Below are 16509 nucleotides of genomic sequence, written 5' to 3'. Positions count from 1 at the left end.
GCCAGAAATCCCCCCTCCAGCCCATAGGGAATCTGGGCCCTGGGGAATGGACCTATAGGCTCTCCCAGCTCTCTTCTCCCCTCTTTCCATCACACTGTGATCTGGAAGGATGACAGAGGGCAGGGGACAGAGAGAGCCTGAGGTGCCAGCACGTGGCTGGGTGAGCGCTCGTCCCCCCCCAACCCCACACACAGCACCTGATGCTCACCTGGAATAACCCCAGCACAGAGAGGATCCAGATGTCAGCCCAGCTTATAAACACATCAGATTTCAATCTCGGCAGCCATGGGATCATTTTCTCCTCCCCACGTTTCTAACCCTGAAAGCAATTTGCCTTCCAACCAGCGCAGCCTTCTCCCTGCCTGTGGGACCCCAGTGCTTTGCAAAGCCCTTTAGAGGATGCGACACTGATGTCCCCCATTGTGCTGTGGTGGCAGCAGGGACTGTGACCCAACACATGTGGTGGCTTTAGGAGGATCCCAGCGTGGGGCTCGTGGCAGCTTGGTGTCCTTGTAGAGCATCCTCACAGCACGGAGCAGCCAGAGCGCATACATCCCAGTATTGGTTACCTGCCATCTTATCTGCGCTCCGAAAGACAAAGGCACAGTTAAAACATTTTAGAGCAGCCTTCATAGTGTATTAACATGTTATCTAACCCATTAAACCAGAGCCTTATCAGATAATCAAAGCCATTAAGCCCTGAAGCCGCTGCAACTTTGGATGCGGGGATGGGAAGCGCTCCTTCCTCTCTGCTGCACCACGGTGTGCCCAGACCCCCAGCACTGCTATGGGACCACCAAGCTGGGCACCTGTGGGTTTCCCTGGCCTGGGAACTGCAGTACCAGTGTTTGGGGAACCCAGGGTGGTGGGATTTTCCCAATACCTGCATAGAACCTTCTTCTTCTTCTTCCGGGCACGGATGGGGATGGGGATGGATGGGGATGGATGGGGATGGGACTGACTGACTCCATCCTTCTCCTTGCAGATGAACTGGAGCTGGTGGTGCAGGATGGGGAGCGTCGGGTGCGAGCCCGACAGAGCCTCCCTGAAGGCTTCTCCTGGGGACCCTTCCAGGGCAGCATCCACAGTGAGCCAGCATCACCAGGACACGGCGAGGCGGTAAGGAGCACTTATAGGAGTGGGAAAAGCCCTGCAGCAACAGTGAGCGAAGTTGAGGAGAGGGATTTCCTGGGAAGGCATTTTCCCTGTGCTGAGCTTTGGGATTGTATGGGATCCCCTGGCTGTTTTTGGGTGCCCTGGAACAGCAGCACTGCTGAGAGGCTGGTGGTCCCCCTGGCAGTGCAAGCGGGCTGTTGGCAGGTATGTGTCTCTCACAGAGATGGGTCAGGGTGCAGGAGGATTTGGGGCACAAAGGGAACCTCAGGGACGAGCAGGGGTACAGAGAGGGGCTGGGAGCCTTTGGGAAGGATGGGTTTCTGCTGGTTTTGGGCACCACTGCTGGAGTTTCACGTCGCAGAGCTGGGACCAGCAGAGGCTGCTGGTGGCTCGTGCTTGCTCTGTCAGTGCGGGTGGTGTGCATGGGTGTGCAGGGATGCATGGAGAGGCTGGGGCCCCACAGACGCACACTCACACATCCTTCCCCTCCCTGCAGCCATGCAGGTCAGCTCCAGCCCAGGGGCTCCGCAGCCAGGATCTCAGCTTGGCTCCATCCCCACTCCTCCTCCTCCACTCTCCCTCACTCTTTTTTTTTTTTCTTCTTCTTTTTTTCCTCTCTCTCTCTCTTTTTTTTTAAGCTCAGGCCTGTTTATCTTTGCCGAATTAAATCCTTGATTAACCCTTATCTGCCCAGTTTGGCTCCATATCTCCCGCTTGGCGCCGTGTGTCCAGACACCCGGTACAGGATGATTGATTCCTTAAAGATATGCGCGGCTTTTTTTCTGATACTTCATTTATTGTCTAAATATTTTTGCTCCCATTTCAGCAGCTCCCTTATCGAGGCGGGCTGATGATTCCCAGCCCTGCTTTCCTCCGCCGCTCGCCTCCCTCCTATCTCTGCCTGGGGAAGCGAGGAAGGAATCGCAGCCCCATCCCTGATATGGGCTGTCGCCCTCGGGTCCCTTCGCATTGTTGCTGGCGGCGGGGGGAGATAGAGGGGGCCTCCCCCAGATGCCATCTTGCAGCTGGACGTCCAGCCCATACACAGGTTTTAGTGGGAATCGGGGACACGGAGTGCCTTTGGTGCATGAGGAGCATCGCTCGCGCTCCCTGCTGCATGATGGCACTGTGGCTGAGGTGATGGAGGAGGAGGAGGATGCCTGCTGCATCCCCAGAGGGGATCCCGCAGTGCTCTCCAAAACTCAGTTGCTCAGGAGGGTTTGCAAACCGCCAGTGAAGGGATGCAAGGGGAACTCGGTGCCCATCCCATTTCCCCCGAGGAAGGATGCCTGCTGGGGGGAGCTGCCCTGCTAACACCAGCCCGGGCGGATGCAGAGCAGATAGAGTTTCTGATGGTTATCAGGGCCAGTTCGGCACGGAGACACTGACCTCTTTGTTCAGGGGAAACAAGGAAGGTTCTCAGCATGGGCTGCAGACGGGCAGCTGCTGCTATGGCTGTGGATGGAGTGGGAGCACCTGAGGGTGCTGCAGGGTCCTGAATGCCACAGGGAGCTGCATCTGCTTGGGTACCCCGTGCACAGAGCCAAGCTGCTCCCCAGGGCAACTTCCTGCAGGCCCAGTGCTGCGTGTGCACTGGTGCAGTGTGCACGCGTGTGTGAGCCCCTGTGTGTGTGTGTGTGTGTGTGTGTGTGTGTGAGTGAGCTTTATCACGCTGCGAGCACTCGGCTCCTCGCAGCGATAAGGCCTAAAACCGGCTGTGACTGTCAGTCTGAGTTGGAGGGTTTAGAAATATTGGGAGGAATAATTAGATTTCATATCGTTACCGCGGCAGCCATCAGAGGATCAGGCAGATTAATTTCCAACCCCCCCCCCCCACCCCCCCACTCCCATCCTTGCTCATTAATATTCATTAGAGATGCAGGGAGGCAGCACAGGGTGCAGCGCTGGCACGGGCATGCCAGTGTCCCCTGCTGTCCCCTGCTGTCCCAGTGCCACGAAGACCCTGATGCTCACCTGTACCCCTCCCTGCCCACAGCAGAGCCCACCCGTGACGCTGGTGCTGGGGGATGAGAGCTGCTGGCTGTCCCGCCTGCCCTTGGTGCCTGGAGAGCCTGATGCCAACGCTGTCATCTACAGGAAGGGTTGGTACCTGCGCTGGGGTCAGGGGTTGGCACGGTGATGATGGGGGCTGCATTGGTGCAGTGCTGGCTGCAAGCCTTGTTGCGAGCATTAGTGCAGGTAGTGGTGCAAGATGCAGCGCAGTGCTTTGTGTGAGTGTTACAAATGCTGGTGCAGCGGTCATTGGAAGCCTTGCAAGCATTGGTGCAGGATTCAGCACAGCGTTCAGTGCAAGCATTGGTGCAGGCACTGCTGCAAGGCTTAATGCAGACGTTACTGCAAGATTCAGTGCAAGCAGTATTGCAAGTGTGGAGCTGTGCCCATCAGGCGTGGGCTGACACTGCCACCTCCAGGCGAGCCCAGGCTTTGCCACGGGGGAGGGAGAGCACCCAGGAGCCGGGAGCAGGGCTGGGCACCAGGCCCCAGGGGCGTAATGCTGACCACTCTCTTTTTGTGCCCCCAGATGATGCCGTGTGGTGCAGGACCACACGTGCCGTGCAGGAGGATGAGCCAATGTGCGCCTTCGTGGTGGCTGAGCCGGCTGCCATCCCCAGGCAGGCTGTGAAGGCAGAGCCTGGAGACTCACCCTACCCGGCTGCACTGCACTCCGACATCCAGCTGCTGCCCCAGCAGGCGGGCATGGCTGCCATCCTGGCTACTGCCGTGGTGAACAGTGAGTGCTGGGGTGACGCCAGGGGAGGGGTCCCCAAGGGGATGCCCGTCCTCATCTCTGTGCTCATCCCATCCCCTGGCATCCATCCCTTCCCTTTGCAGAGGACGTCTTCCCATGCAAGGACTGCGGGATCTGGTACCGGAGCGAGCGCAACCTGCAAGCCCATCTGATGTACTACTGTGCCAGTCGGCAGAGCGCGGGCTCACCTGCTGTGGATGAGAAGCCCAAGGAGACGTACCCAAACGAGCGTGTCTGCCCCTTCCCCCAGTGCAAGAAGAGCTGCCCCAGTGCCAGCTCCTTGGAAATCCACATGCGGAGCCACAGCGGTATGGGCATGGCATGACGTGGCACAGCCTGGGGACAGCGGGGACCACAAGGGAGCCAGCCGGCCTGCCAGAGGCACAGGGAGGCTGTGGGTTGCTTGCAGCCAGATGAGGGTCTTCCCCAGTTAGATTACCAATCTGGGGCAGCGCTCTGCAAGCTGGTGCTCACCTGCAAAGCCAAAGATGGAGCAGGTGTAGCTGTGCTGTCCCCATGGTCCCTGTCCCTCAGTGTTGAGGTGTCCTTCTGTCTGCCTTGCAGGGGAGCGTCCATTTGTCTGTCTGATCTGCCTGTCTGCCTTCACCACCAAAGCCAACTGCGAACGTCACTTGAAGGTGCACACGGACACCCTCAACGGTGAGTTAGCACTGCCTGGTGTGCCCATAGGGGATAGCAGCACCAGGGGATGGGAATGACAGGGAGAGATCCTGCGGTGGGACCCACGCCCATGGGTCAAACCCACTTTGTGTCCTTTGCAGGGGTCTGCCACAGCTGTGGCTTCATCTCCACCACACGGGACATCCTCTACAGCCACTTGGTCACCAACCACATGATCTGCCAGCCGGGCTCTAAGGGAGAGGTGTACTCACCAGGGCCAGCACTGCCAGCTGCCAAACCCCTCACCCCTGGTGCGTATGGGACAGGGTTCACACACCAGCCCCCCTAGGGCCACTTGGCATTGCCCCAGCGAGGGCTGTGTCCCCCCATGGCTCCAGATGTGGGGTGGGATGCCACTGACACCTCTCTCCCCTTGGCAGGGCTGAGCCAGCCGAACAATGCACCCGTGCTGAAGTGCAGCCTGCCCACCTTCATACCCGAGGGGCTGCCAGCCCTGCCACAGCACGTGGTGCTGCACGGCCCCCTACCCACCGTTCTGCCCGGCCCAGATGCCACCCCACAGCCCGCATCACCCTCGGACACCACCACAGGACCCACATCCTGCGAGGCGCAGAATGGCGAAGCCCCAAGAGAAGGTCAGTCCTCCTCCTCCGGTGAGCCCATCCGCATCAAGGAGGAGCCAGCTGACAGCCCGGCTGGGAGCGAGGCGGAGGAACCCAAAAGCGGGGAAGCCGCTGCTAGCCCCAGCTCAGAGCCAGAGCCCAGCTCCCGGACTTCATCCCCCCGTAGCCTTCCCCCAGGGAAGGTGAAGTCGGAGCTGGCCAGCCCCACGCCGGGCTCCAGCCCTGTACCCAGCGAGCCGGGCTCAGGCACGGCGGGAGGCACCGTCTTCCTGCCGCAGTACCTGTTTGGCCACGAGGCTGCAACGGTGGTCCCGCAGGCATCGGAGATCCTAGCCAAGATGTCAGAGCTGGTGCACAGCCGGCTGAAGCAGGGCCATGGCACGGTGCCACCGGGACTGTTCACCGGAGCGCCGGTGCCGAAAGGTGCGACGTGCTTCGAGTGCGAGATCACCTTCAACAACATCAACAACTACTACGTGCACAAGCGGCTCTACTGCTCCAGCCGCCACCTGGCCGAGGACAGCCCTCCCGGTGCCCGAAAGCTCAAAGTGCCCCCCGCAACCCCCAAGGGTCCTCCCGTCCCTGGGACGCTGCTGTCTGCTCCGTCAGGTGAAGGGCACAGCGCTCCGTCGGGGGACGGGGAAGTGGGGCGCGCAGCCACACCGCCCGCCCCGCTGGAAGAAGGCAAAGCGGTGTCCCCAGGGACAGAGGTGGCAGCATCAGGGCGGTGCAGCGAGGACAGCCAGAGCCCCGTCAGCTCGGAGGGGGACGAGGACCCCAGCAAGACGCTGTGTGAGGCGTGCAACATCCGCTTCAGCCGCCACGAGACCTACGCCGTCCACAAGCGCTTCTACTGCGCCTCGCGCCACGACCCGCCGCTGCGCCGACCCGGCCTGCCCAAGGTGCCCTTCATCCCGCAGCCCCTCCGCACCCGCAAGCGCCGCAAGCTCTACGAGATCCACGGGGCTGAGCCGCCCCCACAGCCCGACCCCAAAGCCCCTGCGGCCGCCCCTTCGCCCAGCTCCAGCCCCGATGCTGAGGGCCCCATTGATCTGAGCAAGAAGCCGCGGCGGCGCGGCGGAGAGCAGAACGCAGCCACGTTGCTGCCGTTGGCCGACTACCACGAGTGCACGGCGTGCCGCCTCAGCTTTAACAGCCTGGACAGCTATCTGGCCCACAAGAAGTTCTCCTGCCCTGCCACCCCGCTGCAGCCCGGTGCCATGGAGCACCTCCAGAAGATCAAAGGGGCCGTGCCCAAGGGACACCGCGACGGCGAAGGGGACAAAACGGCCCCAACCGGCGCCGCCAAGGCTCTGCCACCCACCTACCCTGCAGTATCCATGGGGGATTCGCGGTACCCTAAAGGTGCCAAAGGGCCGCTTTCTGTCTGCCCCTACTGCCCTCTTAACGGGGCCATCAAGGGGGACCTCATTGAGCACTTCCGCCACGTCCATGGGCTCTTTGTGGCTGCGCATGGCCTCCCTGACACCCCACGGCCCGGGGGGGGCAGGACGCCCGAGCCCCCCGCCGCCTCACCCCCACGCCCACCCGCCCCGCGCCTCCGCCGGGACAGCTTCAACGGCAAGGAGGCTCGCGATGCCCCCCCCAACGGCAGCCCCCGGCCCCCCGTCTCCCCCCGGCCCCCCGCTGACAAGCCACCCACTCCACCCTCCTATACAGACCGGGGGGTGCAGACCCCCCCGGCCAAGGCTGCCCCCAGCCCTGTGCCCAACGGCAACCACCGGTACTGTCGCCTGTGCAACATCAAATTCAGCAGCTTGTCCACTTTCATCGCCCACAAGAAGTATTATTGCTCGTCCCACGCAGCCGAGCACGTCAAGTAAAGGGCCCCCCCCCAGCTCTGATCGGCAGTTTGGGGTTGGGGGGGCTGTGAGGGAATGGTGTGGCTGGGGGGGACACTGGGGGCCGACATCCCGGTGATGGATGTGTATTTATAAAGCGATGCGGCACCATCCTCACTGCAGATGTGGGGTTGGGTCTCGATGATGGACCCCGGGGGGGGGCTTCCGCAGCCCCTCCTCATCTCCAGAGCACCACATCTCTCTGCTCTGGGTGCTGACGTTCACCTCAAGTGGAAGGACCTCAGAGCACGGACCTGAAGCCGTGGTATGGGGAGGGGGGCTGCCCCCCCAGCTCTGCAAAGCCCCCTCCATCTGCCCTACTGCTCCTCCCTACATGGTGCTGCAGGGAAACTAGGGCGGGGGGAGGGGGGGGCAGACACTACAGGGAAAGGGGGGCACAACCAGGCCCTGGAACAGGAGAGCACTGAAGTTGAGAATGAAGCAACCCTGGGAACTGTGTGTATAAGCGTGTACAGAAAATAAATATGTCTAATTACACTGGGTGCTGCCTCCATGCTGGAGGGAAGGGGGGCTGGGGTGCAGCCCCTGCCCAGGTGGTGCAGCAGGTGTGGGGATGGAGGCTGACGACTAATTGTCTGCTTAATGAAAGGAATGAGCTGCAGGTGGGCTGTGCTGCCCCACACCCAGTCCTGGGCTCTGCTGTGGGGTGCAATGCTGCAGTCTCAAAGCTGTGCTGGGAGCTGGGAGCCCCAGGTGAGTGTGGCTGGGATTTGGGATTCCTGCTGTACTGTGGAGGGCACCTAGGGGCTTAGGGACACCGCAGAGAGCTGGGGTTCAGCCAGTATGAACCATTAAACCCTACAGAAAACCATTGCAACAGGAGCTTGTCTGAGTTAATGGGGTTCTCTCCCTACCATAACTCAGCATTTTTGAGCAGGTAAGGTGCAACTCAGGGGGGTGCACATACAGCACCCATTCCTCACCCAGGTTCTCTCCTCCCTGAAACTCTGCCCCCATTCTGGCACAGGTGGGCACTGATTTGCTCTCCCTTCTCCCACTCCTGCTAGAAACTGGCACCAGGCAGGCAGTGAGTGGTGCCACAGCTCCCCCAGGGCCTCTTGCAGCAGCAGCCCTTGCACCACAGCCTGGCACAGCCCCGTGCCAAATGGGGCAAGCAGCTGAACCCCCCCTTCCACCCCAAACCCAGCCAGAGAGGGGAAAGGACACAGAGCAGACTTGCAAGAAGCACAGCTTTACTTAAATAAATATATTTACAAAGCAGCAGGCATCACAGAGGAGGCTGCATCCAGCCAGCAGCATGCAGGGAGAGCTCTGGGTACTGACCTAGGGAGGGGCTCTGGGACCCCCAGGAAAGGACATGCCCTATCTCCTCACTGCAGCATCTTGCTGGGGGGCAGCAGGGGGAGGCTGTGGGGCAGGACGTGGGGCAGCTGCACACAGCTCTCTTCCTTGGGCTCCTCGGTGGCATCCAGCAGCTGCTGCATGTAGCAGGAGGTGCCCAGCAGCACGTGCCCCGTGGCCTGCATGCTGAAGAGCATCCAGCGCAGTGCTTCCCTGGGTAGGGGTCAAAAAACAAGAGTGAGCATCGCTCCGTGCACCTGTGTGTGCTGTGGCTGCCCTCCCAGCACTCACTTCATGAGCCTCTTGGCCCCGTAGCAGCGCAGGTCGTAGGACATGCTGTAGGTGCCATAGAGCGTGGCTTTGACATTGAGGCAGCCCAGGTCCTGCGGATTGGTCTTGTACAGGTCAAAAGTGACACAGGCGACATCGATGCGGCGGGATGGCTTGTGGGACAGGCTCAGCTGGTAGCCAGGTGCCTAAGGCACAGCAGGACCGAGAGTTGCCCAAGGAACCTCGTGCTTCCTCACCCAGCATCATCCTCATTGACCCCAGTGAAATGGATGAAATGGGCTCCTACAGCCCACGCTCACCTTGCAGGCAGACCACGACTGCCCCTTGCCCAGGGCCATCAGCACTGTGCCCTCCTCCAGCGTGCAGAAGAAAGCTTCTGTTTCCACCACAGTGCCGTCCTCATCCAGGACCAGCGTGATGGGGTCAGGGACCAGCAGGGTGCTCCGGACCTGCAATAGGGCTGTGGTGAGGAGATGGCCCATCAGATAGATGGGCCCCTGACAGATAGATGGACGGCTCACCTGGTGCAGCAGCTCGGCCAGGCTGTGTGCCATGATGCCTTTGCGCAGGCTGCGGTCGCAGTTGCAGACACGGAAGGGTCGGGGCCGTGGGGCCGGGCTGGAGAGGAGCAGCTGCTGGGTCATAGAGGCACTGGCGGAGACACATCTGGAGGGGATGGGGAAGGTCAGGGGGCTTCCCAGAGCCATCCCCAGCCCTGGGCTTTCACTCAAAGTGCTGAGTGGTGTCAGAGCAGGGGGAGACAGTGACATCCCCTTCCTAGGGTCAACCAAAGCTTACTTGGAAACAGGCGCAGCCAGGCGCAGGCTCAAGGACTTGGCATAATCCATGCTGGCACGGAACTGAGCCTGGCAGGGAGAAAGCTTCAGCCCAGGCAATGGCAGTGTTCAGTTCTGCCAACCCCTCAGGAGACCCCATCCCTATATCCCAGTGGTACCCGCCCTGCTCAGCAGAGACAGCATCTGCCCTTTGAGCAGGAACAGGCTGGAAGCAACGGGCAGAGTCCTGCTGCCAGCACAGCTCTTGCGTAAAGCAGTGCATGGGCTCTGAGTCAGTGCTGGAGCAAAGGTTAGCAGAGGTGTAGGACTGTGCCCCGACCCCTTTAGGGGACTGTAAGGGATTTAAGGCAGTCAGAGGCACTCACCCCAGCAAATATGACCCTAATGGTCTGTGGACAGCCCCCATCCCCATCCCCATCCCCATCCCCATCCCCATCCCCATCCCCATCCCCATCCCCATCCCCATCCCCATCCCCATCCCCATCCCCATCCCCATCCCCATCCCCATCCCCATCCCCATCCCCATCCCCATCCCCATCCCCATCCCCATCCCCATCCCCATCCCCATCCCCATCCCCATCCCCATCCCCATCCCCATCCCCATCCCCATCCCCATCCCCATCCCCATCCCCATCCCCATCCCCATCCCCATCCCCATCCCCATCCCCATCCCCATCCCCATCCCCATCCCCACTCACCTCCACCACTCAATCTACACCCCACACTACCACGCTCACCTTATATAGCTGTCAGCTAAGGCTCCACCCCACACCCCTCCCACCTAAACCAACCCTCAACTCTGGCTGCTGACACAAGGGGTGGGACCAGTCCTGCCCAGCTGCTCCGCCTGCAGCTCTATTTGCAATGAGTGCATAGTCTCAAACATGCATGCAAGCATTGTCCCAGCAATGCAACAAGCATTGTTGCAGCACCCCACGTGCCTGGTGCTCACTTGCATATAGTTGTGCCTCTGTGTGTGTACGCACACTCATTTACCACTTCTTCTATATGTGTGCACGTATACATTTATTTCTGCGTGTGTGTGTGTATGAGCAGAAATACACATCAGTGTGCATGCACATATCTCCATGCGTGCACACAACCGGCTCCGTGTGACACGTGCAGATCCAGATATGGCATTCACACTCACGTACACATGTCCGCTTCTTTATGGTGTAAGCATCCACAAGCGTGCACACAGGCACCTCCTTGTCCTTGCACGCCTGGCTGCATGTGTCAATGCCTAAAACTCTGCAACTCCATGCACATGTACGTGCATGCTTGGTTGTGCAGGCATGCATGTGTGCCCACGTGCATGGGCACACAGATGTATGCACGCATGTGTTCACACCTGCAGCTCTCCATGTGCATGCACCCATGCACGCGGGTGCAGATATCTACACGCATGTGCGCACTGCCACACGCCCGTGTCCCCCCTCCTCGCGCGCACGACTACGCACGCGCGCACAGCACATTTCCCGCGCGCGGCCCCTTTAAGACGAGAGCTGCGCGGCCGCGCGCGCGTAACGCCGGGCCGCGCAGGCTCCGCCCCCTTTCTTCCCCTCCCCCCGCCCGAACGGCCGTCGCGCCCTGATGACGTCACGCCATGGCCGCCCTGCGCCGCCGCGAGTAGAGGCCCCGTCCCGTCCGCGCCGCCCGCGCCGGAGCCGCTGCCGCCGCCGCCCCCCCGCCCCGCTCTCGCCCCGCCCCGCCCCGCCCGCCGCCCCCCCTCCCCGCCCGGTCCCGCCCGGCCCAGGTGAGCGGCTCCCGTCCCGCCTCGCTCTGCGGGTTGCCGGCTGCGGCCTAGTGCCGGGAAACGGAGGGAGCGGGGGGGGCGGGTCCGGGTGGCAGCGGCGGAAGCGGGGGCGGGGGGCGACGGAACCCCGAGGGGATGAGTGCAGGTGATGGGCGCTACCGGCGGGGTGGGGTTGGAGGGAGGAGGCGGAGGAAGGGGAGGGGGCGGCTCCAGGGTGCCCCCCCCACCAAAAGGCAGTGGGGCCGACCTGGGGCCGTTTGGGGATGCGGCCCTCAGCCGGGTGGGGTAGAAGCTGGGAGAGCTCGTTGAAGGGGTGGTTTGTAGGCCTGTTGGCTCTGACCGGCTTTTTCCCCATGCAGGTGGGAACAGGGAGAGCTCCAGGAGCCTGGGGCGCTGCAGGTCCTCAGCCTGGCAGGAGGAAGCTGAGGTAAGGCTGGTGAAGTTAAGCTTTGTGGTTATTGACCAATTCTGCAGGATATGGAAGTGATGGCGCTTGTTTTCTGGCCTGGCGTTACGGCTCCTGTCGTTCGAAATTAGCATCTGCCAGCACAGAGCTGCAGGAAGAGCCAGCCGGGTGTGCTTCAGCTGTAGGGAAATCAGTGTTGCTGGGATCACAAACTGCAGCTCGTGCAGCTCTGTTTCTCTTAAGGTTTCTGTCCCAGAGTTTGCCTGATACAGCGCAGTGAGGAGCAGTGTATGAGTTGTGTTGGTGTTCTGGATCAGAGCTTTATGGCACTCTTCTTTAAAAGCCAGCTCACTGAAAGCGACTGTCACCAAATAGTTCTCTTTTATTCACGCCAAAAGGTGGCTCAGTTCTCTGCATTAACAGCTTCCCTGACAGCTGCTAAATGCTGCGTATCATCAAAGTCAGGCCTTCTTAGAGGATGTCAGATAAGTTTCTGTTTTAGTTCATTAACCTGCTAAGGATCATAGTTTCATTCAAAGCAAAGGACTGAGTGTTTTGCTTTTGTTCTGTTTCTTCCTGATTTAATACAATGCTCTTTTCTCAGATCACAGGGCTTCTTTTTTTCCCCCCTTCTCTTCCCATTTTTGCTATTCTTTCATATTTTTGCTCATTACAGTTCCTGCCCTTCATTTCTGTTTTGCTTCTGCTTTGCACATCTTTGTCCCCTTAACCTCTTTGTGCTGTGTTTCTTTTCTAACCTGTCTTACCAGCTGTATTTCCCATTCTTTCTCCTCGGCTTGCACATCATTCTTCATTCATCCTTGTGGCTTGACTTGGAACATGCTCCCAAACACTTCTGTTCTGCATTAAGCATTGATTTTCATGGATAAATGGGAATATTTTGTTTTTTGCATCAGACTGTTTGGCTGCAAGAAAGGGGAAAAATAAACCAGCAAACTTTCTGTTACTCCTGAGAGTTCTGCCTGAAACAGAGAGGCCTCAAATCCCTCTCACCAGCAGCACTGAGAGGCAATTCTGCTCCCCTGATATCTGCCCCATGAGCACCCTGGAGCTGCAGGGTGTCTATTTGGAGGTTAATGATGTTGGGGATGGGCTTGGTTCTTCCATCCAACTGGCAATTTGTACTATTGAAGGGTGAAGCTGATGGATCTGTCAGGGCACAGTTTTGTTGTAGGGCACTCGGTGCCTTCCTGCACCCAGAGGTGTTGGGATCAGCTGAGCTGCTGGTTTCTGTACTGTGTTCAAGGTGTGTTTCTTGTTCATTTGTGGCACCGTGGAAAGGCTGAGGGAGGAATCTAATGAATGGAAATAGCAGTTGCCAAGATTATCTTTCCTTGGCGCCTCTTTTAGGTTGGTCCTTGCAGCACTACTGTTTAGTCTGCCACCAAACTGCTACCTTCAGCAGTGAGTCAGCTGCACACGAAGCTTTGCTTCGTCAGCTTAGTTGACGATACGACTTAAACTTTTAATGAGTTGTAGTTGAAAAAGAGCAGTAAGAAACAGGATTTCAGCCTCCTGCCTTCGATGGGCACTGTTGAGAGACGTGCCTTCAGAACACAAAGCAGTGAAATGGGGAGCAGCCTCTGAGATACCTGTGTGATCCCAGACTAAAATCTGTGGTTGGAAATGTTTTCCAGCAAGGCTGTGAGGCTCGAGTGGGAACAGAGGATGAGATGGGCACCCTTTGCTATTGCATCCAAGTCCTTCTGGGTGAGGGCAGCTGTGCCAGTGGCTGGTTTACAAGGAGCACCTCATATGTGGGCCATGAAATGCTGACGAATTCCATTCCTTAAGCTGAAAAAATTCAGAGCTCGGTCTGTGAAACTTCAGCATTGCTTCCTGCTGCATGTGTATTGTGTAACTAAAAACCTCTTTTCCACCAGACCTGGCTGTGACAGCAGAGACAAGGAAGGGCTGTGTTCTGAGAGTGGATGCTGGCTGCTCTTCCAGTGGTCTGTGTGTGTGCAGGGAGGGAGGCTGCAGGGAGAAAAGGCAGTTCTGTCAGTAAGAAAGCTGCAGATCATTGCAGCCAGGTGTCACCTGGGGCTCTTCTTGCCTTTTTCATCCCGTCACCAATGGTTCTGGATGTGTCTCTCTGCAGAGTGCTTTCCCTCATCATCTCTAGACAGAAGAAGAAGGGAAGGATGAACTTTGCAAAGACTGCTCAGGGTTTTTATTTTCTTTTCTGTTCCATTTGCTTGTGTTTCTGGTGGCCCATCTGCAGTGCTCTTGATGGCAGCACCGACAGGCTGCTGCATGGCAACAGGGACTGGCTGGGTCACGAGGATTCTGAAGGAACAACAGGAGGGAAAGTGTTGCTCGATCTGCAGGACAGCAAGCGCAGTCTGGGAGCTGGGAGGATGGCATGTGCTTGCAGATGGGACAGCTGGAAAGCTCAGCTGCCAAATCTGCAGCATCTCTACCTGACATCGTGTGAACTGCTTTGAAGGGACTTAAAATTCAATCAGGTGTGCACAAGTGCTTCTCTAGACAGCACAAGACACAGTTTTGGCCAGAGATGCGTGCCGTGGTTGCATTCACTCCAAAGCTGCTCAGTGGAAGGGTTGTAGAACTTGTCAAGCCTGGCAAAGCAGACTGTTCTGAACTCGTCTGCTACAGATGTGAGGGAAGGGAAAATGTGTCACAGTTTGAATAAATGAAGTCAATTTTGTAGTAAAAAGGGTAAGGTGGCTGGGTCCAACGTTGGCTTTGCCTGAACAACCTGCAGTTTTAAAGATAGCTCTGAAGATAAGCCTCTGCTAGGTGAGAGGTGTCATTGTACAGCTGGTTCGTTGCCCCGTGAACCAAAGCTACAAGTCAAACAATCTTACCTGTAGCTCTGAAGTTAATTTTTGCTTTCATAACCAGTTTTGAAGACAGTAGGAAACAGGCTCGGTTCTGAGACAAAAATTCAGGACTCGTTTACTGTGAAAATGAAAGCTGTGGATTTCTGCTCTGTTGCTTTGCTCAATTTAAAATGCTTCCTTGTAGTCATTTTTGTCCTCAGGTTTTCCTGTTCTTCATCTGTATGTGTAACTAAAGGAGAGTGGAAAGAAAAAGCAGCAACCTGCAGGATTCCAGAGCTTTGGGATGAGCTGTTGTGCAGCTTATTCTGAGGCAGGACTTGGAACGTGAGCTTTAGGTTGCTGCTGCCCTGAAAAGAACAAATCCATTGCAGCTTGTAAGGAAGCCTGAGTGATGCTGGCAAAGACTCCACCATTTCACTCAATTCTTTCTCTGGTGCTCTCACCTTTCATTGCACTCAGTTGTATCTTTTATTCCCTGAAAGAATGGCTACAAGTAACACTGGTTAGGTCAGCGATGAGGCCTTCTCCCATCACTGGTCATTCTTCTGATGTGCTGCTGTTGCAGGTAGGTTTGTGACTGTGATATAAACCACGTTCACTTGCTGTCCTCTTGGCTCAGACCCACGGGGATGCCCAGGGCTGAGGGATGGCTGGAGGATTTGTTTTCAAAGGACCTTTAGGAATCTTTTCTCTCGGAGCATCTTTTCTCACATAGCAGTGAACAGGGAGCAGTGACCCATAGGGAGCAGCTGAGCTGTGGTCTTGCTGAAATCCTGCAGTGTAGGAAGCAGCATAGAGACCATAAGTGCCCTCTGTGTGTTGCTTTGCAGCACGAGCAGATAGAGGCAGCAGGAGGCCTGGAGGCCCATTGCCCAAGGGAAGCTTGGATTTTGTGAACTCTTACAATCAGCTGTCATTTATGGTGTTTCTTATCGCTTCTGCTGTTGGGAATTAATAGGAAATTATTGCAACTCACAAATGCTCTGGATTTAGCTTTAATAGAGGAGGTGAATGTTTCGTGCTCGTCAGTTCAGCTGATGGTGAGAATGTATTCATTTTCCCCCAGCCCTCTGGAGGACTCGGTGTTGAGTGCAGAAAGGCAGTGAGTCACTTAAAAGCCTTTGCTTTGGTGCTGCTTATTTTTTAAGAAATTAGAAAACAAATTTCCTGAACGCATCCATACTTGACAGCTTCTGTATTTCTGCTGGCCTCTTCAGGCTGACCTTTCGGGTGTGATACACTGAGCTGCTCTGTGTGCATGCAAAGTGTAACTTCTCAGACACTCAGGCAATTAAAATTGCTGTCATAAAATTCCTCTTGAAGCCAGCAACGATTTGTGCAAGCATTTATGAACTCGGCGTCAACCTTTATAGGCACAGTAAGAATATAATTTGTTTCAGATTACATCCTGCTTAACTGCCCAGAGCCGCTATCAGCGAGAGGCAATTGCTGTCTTTTAATTTGGTTTATCACCTCTCAGTCAAATCACAGCTTTGGTTGTGAGCAAGAACCAAGAAGTGCAAGGAGGCACGAGGAGCTTGCAGGCAGCTCAGCACGGCCCTGCTGCTCCCCAGGGCTCCCTCAGGCATTCACATCATCCTCACGTATCGGCGAGCTGATGTTTGAGCAGAGTTACTGGCACTGCTGTTTGGATACACTTGTGCTGCTGCTTTTGTTTCTGAGGAACGTTCACAGCTCCTCTGCAGCCTCCCCTGGTGTAACGAGCGTTTCTTGAGAGTGGCTTTCATCTCCAGGGTCTGCTGCCTATACCAGCTAACGAGGGCTGCGCTGTGGCGAAGGCAGGCGATGCTGTCTCAGAGGTGACAGCACAGCTGGCAGTGTCTGGAGCATGAATACAACAGTCCTCATCCCAGGAAGTTCTTAGGGAAGCAGAGAAATACCGTGGGTAATAAAGCTGTGACTGATTTTCCAGGCTCTTAGCACACAGAAGCAATGCTCCGTGCTCCTCCTGCCATATCTCAGCACCAAGTTCCCTCACCACAGTTACTTTCCCTGAGTTTTCTGGATTGCATCCTGTCCTGGTTGCAGTACGTAAAACAAACAAACAAAAAAACCCACCATCAATATATGGCCA

The 16509-nt window shown here is 57.2% G+C and overlaps 3 protein-coding genes across 9 annotated transcripts in view; 2 read left to right on the top strand and 1 right to left on the bottom strand.

The window, feature by feature from the left end:
• The window catches only part of ZFPM1 (zinc finger protein, FOG family member 1), a 28524-nt gene extending 21013 nt beyond the window's left edge, over nucleotides 1-7511 (top strand). The window contains exons 4-10 of one of the 2 annotated variants that reach the window (XM_048958728.1): nucleotides 986-1119; nucleotides 3116-3218; nucleotides 3659-3868; nucleotides 3970-4194; nucleotides 4451-4546; nucleotides 4669-4818; nucleotides 4948-7511. In XM_048958728.1, coding sequence (XP_048814685.1) covers nucleotides 986-1119; nucleotides 3116-3218; nucleotides 3659-3868; nucleotides 3970-4194; nucleotides 4451-4546; nucleotides 4669-4818; nucleotides 4948-6995 — 2966 coding nt within the window. In that variant the 3' untranslated portion in view covers nucleotides 6996-7511. Of the gene's footprint in view, nucleotides 1-985; nucleotides 1120-3112; nucleotides 3219-3658; nucleotides 3869-3969; nucleotides 4195-4450; nucleotides 4547-4668; nucleotides 4819-4947 lie in introns of both variants that reach the window. The other variant, XM_048958727.1, reaches the window with a different exon arrangement.
• A 106-nt stretch (nucleotides 7512-7617) lies between these two features.
• CIDEC (cell death inducing DFFA like effector c) lies at nucleotides 7618-9558 on the bottom strand. The gene is made up of 5 exons (XM_048958729.1): nucleotides 9426-9558; nucleotides 9149-9293; nucleotides 8927-9076; nucleotides 8628-8812; nucleotides 7618-8549 (listed from the first exon to the last, which is right to left on the bottom strand). The coding sequence occupies exons 1-5, from the start codon at nucleotides 9473-9475 to the stop codon at nucleotides 8366-8368; spliced, it is 714 nt and encodes a 237-aa protein (XP_048814686.1). The 5' UTR covers nucleotides 9476-9558; the 3' UTR covers nucleotides 7618-8365.
• Nucleotides 9559-11157: 1599 nt separating this feature from the next.
• ZC3H18 (zinc finger CCCH-type containing 18) overlaps nucleotides 11158-16509 on the top strand; it is a 40206-nt gene continuing 34854 nt past the window's right edge. For 2 of the 6 annotated variants that reach the window (XM_048958623.1, XM_048958616.1), the window contains exon 1: nucleotides 11477-11607. The gene's annotated coding sequence lies outside the window, so the exon portion shown is untranslated. The other 4 variants (XM_048958621.1, XM_048958618.1, XM_048958617.1 and 1 more) reach the window with 4 other exon arrangements.

This window comes from Lagopus muta, chromosome 12, assembly GCF_023343835.1.
Source record: "Lagopus muta isolate bLagMut1 chromosome 12, bLagMut1 primary, whole genome shotgun sequence".
Lineage (NCBI taxonomy): Eukaryota > Metazoa > Chordata > Aves > Galliformes > Phasianidae > Lagopus > Lagopus muta.
The sequence above is the reverse complement of the archived record's forward strand: the minus strand, read 5'-3'. Positions and strand labels throughout refer to the sequence as shown.